The sequence below is a fragment of the Chroicocephalus ridibundus genome, chromosome 12 (assembly GCF_963924245.1).
Source record: "Chroicocephalus ridibundus chromosome 12, bChrRid1.1, whole genome shotgun sequence".
In the NCBI taxonomy this organism is placed as follows: Eukaryota; Metazoa; Chordata; class Aves; order Charadriiformes; family Laridae; genus Chroicocephalus; species Chroicocephalus ridibundus.
Genome location: NC_086295.1, coordinates 8,681,940 through 8,687,939, shown reverse-complemented (window position 1 = coordinate 8,687,939; position 6,000 = coordinate 8,681,940). Strand labels below are relative to the sequence as shown.

General features: G+C 38.4%; 1 protein-coding gene across 2 annotated transcripts in view; it reads right to left on the bottom strand.

Annotated features, from left to right (window-relative positions):
• Nucleotides 1-2,404: 2,404 nt before the first annotated feature.
• NFATC2 (nuclear factor of activated T cells 2) overlaps nucleotides 2,405-6,000 on the bottom strand; it is a 90,493-nt gene continuing 86,897 nt past the window's right edge. For both annotated transcript variants that reach the window (XM_063350245.1, XM_063350244.1), the window contains one exon: nucleotides 2,405-5,194. Coding sequence is in view for 1 of the 2 variants with exons in the window: in XM_063350244.1 (XP_063206314.1) it covers nucleotides 5,139-5,194 (56 nt within the window). In the remaining variant the exon portion in view is untranslated. The remainder of the gene's footprint in view (nucleotides 5,195-6,000) is intronic.

Below are 6,000 nucleotides of genomic sequence, written 5' to 3'. Positions count from 1 at the left end.
AAAAAGGTGGATTATTCATTCTGAACTGAGATTAATAAAGAATTATAACTTTCCACGTGTGATGACAGATAGATGCCTTACATTTACAGGTAAGAAATCATTGCAATGTAAACGATGAGGAAAACAGTTGATTTCTGGAGAATTTACAATTCACCCAGTCTAAACCTAACATTGGCGTCTCTTTGTATTGCACAGGAATACGTAATATAAATAACCAACACTCAGAATTGCAGATAAACCGGAACATCAGATGACTTTAAGTGGTGAAAAATTTATGAAGATCTGAATCAGTTTAAGATTTGGAATTAAAAGAGTCGTTTTCTTGAATCCCATCTGGCAGATAATTGCTCCCTATTAAGTAGCAATTTGGAAAGAAACGCAGGGGAAAAAGTCAGATTGAAATATTTAGAAACCTATTTCTGAAGTGTTTAAAGCTGTCTTTGAAGTCTTTGGAAAATGTATCAATTACATCTTTTCTTAGGACAATAACAATTCAACAACAATTGCATAGAAAATTAATACACTCAGAAAATGAAAATTGATCCTTTATAAATACTATCCTTAATTCAAAAGGTGTTGCATATTTGGTCAGACGAAAAGCATAGACACTTTTTTGCAAAGATACGGATTACAAAATATACTTTAAAAAAACATGCTAGCTAATTTGAGAACTGTTTTAGATATGTTATGAAGCAGCAGCATTTTATACAATAGAGAATAACATAGTGCTGGTTTTGGAAATATTCTACATTCAGAAAATGCTGTATTCCTACGAGAAGAATGGAAGTGATACATATTTACATGGATACAAATAAAGCAAGTGCAAAAACCATGGCTCTTCTACATTCTTTCTACCAATAAAAACACATACATTAGACACTTTCATTCCACTGCTGTTGTTCAGGTCTTACATTTTGCTCATTCTCATGGAGAAAAACAAAAACGGGACTTCATATTTCATTGCAAGGATCTTCACGAGCAATTACTTTCCTGGCAAACTGTACTTCCAGCACTCATAACTGACAAAAAAAATCTTCCTGATATCTGTCCACTCCCATTCCACTCTCGGACTGTTTATATATCATGAACGATGATTTTATTCTACGTATTCATATATTTGATGCAGAAGTTTATCAAAGCTCATCCTGTATTTGCAGCCAAAGCTTGGATGGAAAAATGGAAGTTAAAAAAAAAAAAACGCACACACATACAAAAACGAAAGAGATGATGAACTTTGAGTTCCAATGAGCCCCATGCACTTCTCATGGTATAACTTTGATGGAAAATGCATTAGAGTTGTTCACCCTGTAGACAATATATTTGGAGGCCTTTGGTACAATGGCAGGAAGGCACTGTGGTGAAACATTCAGATAACTGAGGAAAGACAGAATTTCCTCATGTGCAAATATGGCTATCTTCCAGATAAAGTGAGAACAAATTACTCACAAAATGGTATTAACTCTTCCAAGGTTAAGCTAATGCTTCTACAGAAAGAGAGCAAGTTGTATTAAGTAACAAAATATTAATACTGGAAAAACACTGCTCAGCAAGAACAGGAAATAATTTAGTACTGTGTATTTTGAAGTTCTTCAGCCTAGCTATATAATTTTAACATATCAGTTTTCTTTTTAAAAAGAAACAACAAAGCGTAAAGCGATGGCCGAGGATACGCCTTTTCTCCGGAAATAAATATAAAGTTGGTTAAAGCTGTATTATTTAACTAACAGTTGCACGTGAAAGCGGAGAGAGTAGCACAGCCTGACCTCATGTAGCTGTAAATAAAACCACTAAAATGTAGTCTATATTATATACATCTCATGAACCCTCGCTCCAGTAGCTGGCTTCACGTGCCTGCCGAGGGCTGGCTGACTGGAGCCAATTACAGGAGCGCGACCCAAGTTTGTAACAAGGTGTGTGTGCGTTCACATATAATCATATGTAGATAATATAACCATATATATCTGTGTATACATGGTTATATTATATAAATATATATGTATGTGCACCTACACAAACACACATACAGATTAATATTTACGCATTAAAAACGAGGAAGAAATACAGCTATTGCAAGCACGAGTAAACACTTGTAGCACATTTAAAAAAAAAAATATATCCTTTCCCCCCCTCGCTATAGCAAAGTGCCTGAAGGAACACGTAAGAGCAGTGGAAATCTTACCCTTCAGTTAAAGAGCACGTGTTTCATGGAGCATCCTGCAAAGCAGCTGTGATGGAGCATTGCAGGGGCTCAGGGGTTTGCCTGCCTGGGTCCCTCTGAACACTGAAAAGCCTTTGCTATGCGTCCACATTTTTCTTGCCTGCTATACACATGTGTGCCTTCTAGTAAAAAGGGGAGAAAGATGCTTAAAAGATGAATGGGGGACAGTGGCAAAAAAAAAAAAAAAAAAAAAAAAAAAAATCAGTCTGCATCATGACATGCATAGTGCAGTGGCTCATGGCAGGAGAAGGTTGCTGGTGGATTTGGTGAGCGGGTATCTGACTTTGAGAGCAGCCGTTCAGCTGTATACAGAAGACTATTGACAAGCAGTTGCTATGGACAAGCACCAAATAAGCAGCAGTATTTTTAGACTACGTCAGTGCGTCTACAGATTTGAAAAGTAGTTCATGTTCTTCTTTGATATTTTATTTAAAATCCCCAGCAGGAGAAAAATTCCTCTGAGTTATTTGGGGATTTTTCGTTTTCTGTGAATGGGATTTTGGTTTGTGGTTGTTTTTTTTTTAAAATTTCTCCTATACTTTACAGGTTGGCTCAGGGAAAAAACAGATGGCCACGTTTGGTACTTCCAAGCGTTAATTCTGTGAAACTGGGAGACGTGGTTAGTCTGTTCTTTTGCTCAGCTGCATCAAAGAGCTCTGACAGGCAACTTTTGTGCTGAGGAATTTTTCAAAATTGTCCAAAACATCAGAGTGCATTAAAAATCCATAATATGTGTCAGATTCTGGCAAACTGGCAGTTTTAAAGCAATCCAAAATAGCTTATTTGAGGCATGTAAGCCAGTCGAAGTTCTATACAAGGGCTGTTTAACAATCAATAATTCCCCTGCAGAGAAGTCATTTCAGCTAGTCCCAGCTTCAGTTTTGTTTCTGTAAAAGTAGTAATAAAAAAGGCCATTTTCACTGCTGCAGGTAACAGGCTGAGGCTTGGCTATCTCAACATTTGTACCGACACACCATGTGGAATTCACAATATGGGCACCAGGATGAGGCATTCTTGGCCAGTGACGTTTTGGTGTTGCTGAAATGGGATACAGGGGACTCGTTTTGTGACAAAAGGTTTGAATCTCACAAAGTGGACCAATGCCTGCTACCACTCACTCGCTGTCTTACACTACTGCTGCCAGTGTGTGTTAGCAGTACTTCAAGGGGAAAAAAGAGGCAAACTCCCCAAGCTGCATTATTACTGTCATTAATGCGTTATTAATGTCCAAGGTTATAGGTGAGACGTAGGTCAGGTGTTCTGGAAAGTCTAATGCTTCTAACTCTAAAACTGAAGATCTTGCAGAGTTAAAGTGCCAGCTTTTAGTGACAGAAAATACATTCTTCTCAATACACCTGAAAAGATTCCTCTTGAACTGAGCACATACTCTGCAGGGTTTGTGCAAGATCTTTCTTGCAATATGGGGGAACCAATTATGCAGCTGCTCTCCAGGTTTGCTATATTCATGTAACCTAATTCCTGCTGTGAGCATGCGGACACGTTGGTGTTTAGCAAAGTTTACTGTGAAACAACTGAGAACAGGATAGATTCACTGTGCTCTAGAACAGAGATCAGGCTCTGCACTCTTAAAAATATCGTGTTCCTCATTTACAAAACCAGAAAAGACTACTACATATCTCCTACAATATTACGGCTATTTTTTACTGTACATTGATTATCCACTCACAATGCCTTTTCATCACACTGTGGTAGCAATGACACATCAAAATGTTACAAACTTTCTAGCTGTACAACTGCAGGTGGCAGCGGTTATCTCTTATCATGATAAGCCTGCGGCAGTACAGCATATTCTAACACATGAAGCAAAACATAACAAAGATACTAACTCACGTGGAAATTTCACCTTTCCAGAAATTGCTGGTAGCTTTGCAAAGCTAAAGAGACAAGGTGAATATAAGTAAGTGTATACTTTTTCTGGAACATATGGTTTCTGTAAGATGCAAGTCTTTTCCTCTGCAGCTTGTGTGGTTAAATGTTACAGCTGCTAAATGAGATAAGTTATGAGCCAATAGCAGGTTCTATATGAAAAGAAACAGCAACAATTTATTAGAGAGAAAATATCTAAGATGTGTTCATACACTGACTAAATATTAATACGAATCAAACATAAAATCTTTGGATTTACTGTGACTCCTATATATTAATCTCTGTTTTATCTGGGTCTCTTTTACCTTGGGACAGGTGCTAGAACTGCGGAATTGCTCTTTTCACTGGTTCTCTGTGAGCATCCTTCTCCTTCAAATTCCTATCCAGTCTGACAAGAACAATGAAGAAAACTCCGGGATTCAGCTGACATCTACTGTTTGAAACACTGATCACAGTGCTCAGAGTCAGAAAAAAGAAATGGCTTTTGATCCCAGGTCGGATAAAGGCTGAGCAAGCTTGGATTGCCTCAGTTTCCTACAACGATAAAATGTCTCAAAAGTGCTTTGAGACCTGGAGGGCAAGTCATTGTTAGCAAACTGCAAAACGTCGTTATTCTTTTATGGAATATATTACTCTTTCTTCCCCCGTTTCCCACCCCACCCAAATAAGCACTAATATATAACCTCCCTTGCTTTGTGCGGTGTTCAGGAGTGACATCTCACTTCTCCCTTATTACCAAGATAGATCGATACATAGACAGATATTTTGCAGCAGGCTTGAAGAGTTTCCTCAGACAGATGCTCTGTTATATGAGAACAATACAGTCTTTGGACGAAAGGAAGGGTGTCCTTCTCGATGTTTACAGAGAGAGGTGGCGAGTTGCTTAGTCAAGGCTGTCAGCTCGATGCCAATACATTGTTCCTTGCATTGAATTGGTGCCTTGAGATGAACAGTTAAGGAAGCGTGAGGTTGCAGGGGCATTGGAAGGATCTAAGAGGTCAGTTATGGAAGGATTCGGTAAAAGTTGTCTCTTCTATGTCTGATTTCTGGCAGGGAGTCCAGAAAATTCCTTCCTGATAATTTCGTTAACTGTGAAATAAAAGAAAGAGGAAGAAATGTTAGAGCACTTTCAAAATCACAAAAAGTAAATGCAGTCCTTGAGCAGTTTGCTGTTAAGCTGAAAACATCCCCTCTGTATTCATAACAAAATGTTATTAAAACCTAAAACTTTAAGTCCTATTTACCCAGACTACATATTTTTGGAAGGCAAGGGGGAAGGAGCGGAGAGAGGGGGTTTACACTGTGTTCAGCATGCTTCAACTACCATAAAAGCACAACTGAGAAGCTGTACCAAGCGTCCAGTACACGCTACAGCCCTTACGTACGCAACACTTTCCCTCTTTCACAGACATTTGCTTTACCTCGGCTAAAAACCATAAATATCTGTAAGTATCTGAGCATTTTAATATTCTCGCTAGGTTGAAATAAGAATATGTTGAACAGAGAAAGGTCAGATTTCGAGGAAATATTATGGACAGTGCTGAAAACACAGAGACTGCAGTTCAGGTGAAAAAGTGTTGGCTTTTTTGTGTTTGGGTTTTGGTTTTTTTGAGGGGGGCAGGGGGGGATGTTACATCTTGCTGTAGACTCTATTTGCCCTACAGTTTTGTTATAGTTTGTTTGTAGATTGCAGCATAAGCAAACTTCCATGCATCGCTACGATACTCTAGGAGACTGGGACAGGCTTGTTAATAAAGCTCAAGAGAAGACACAGAAGAACTTTGTTATCTGTTTAAAATCAGAACAATATTACATATTATATATAACAGCCATGCTCTCCCGTCTACCTTTCACACTTGTTTGCCTACAGCCTTTGGTACCTCCCAGAACACTAA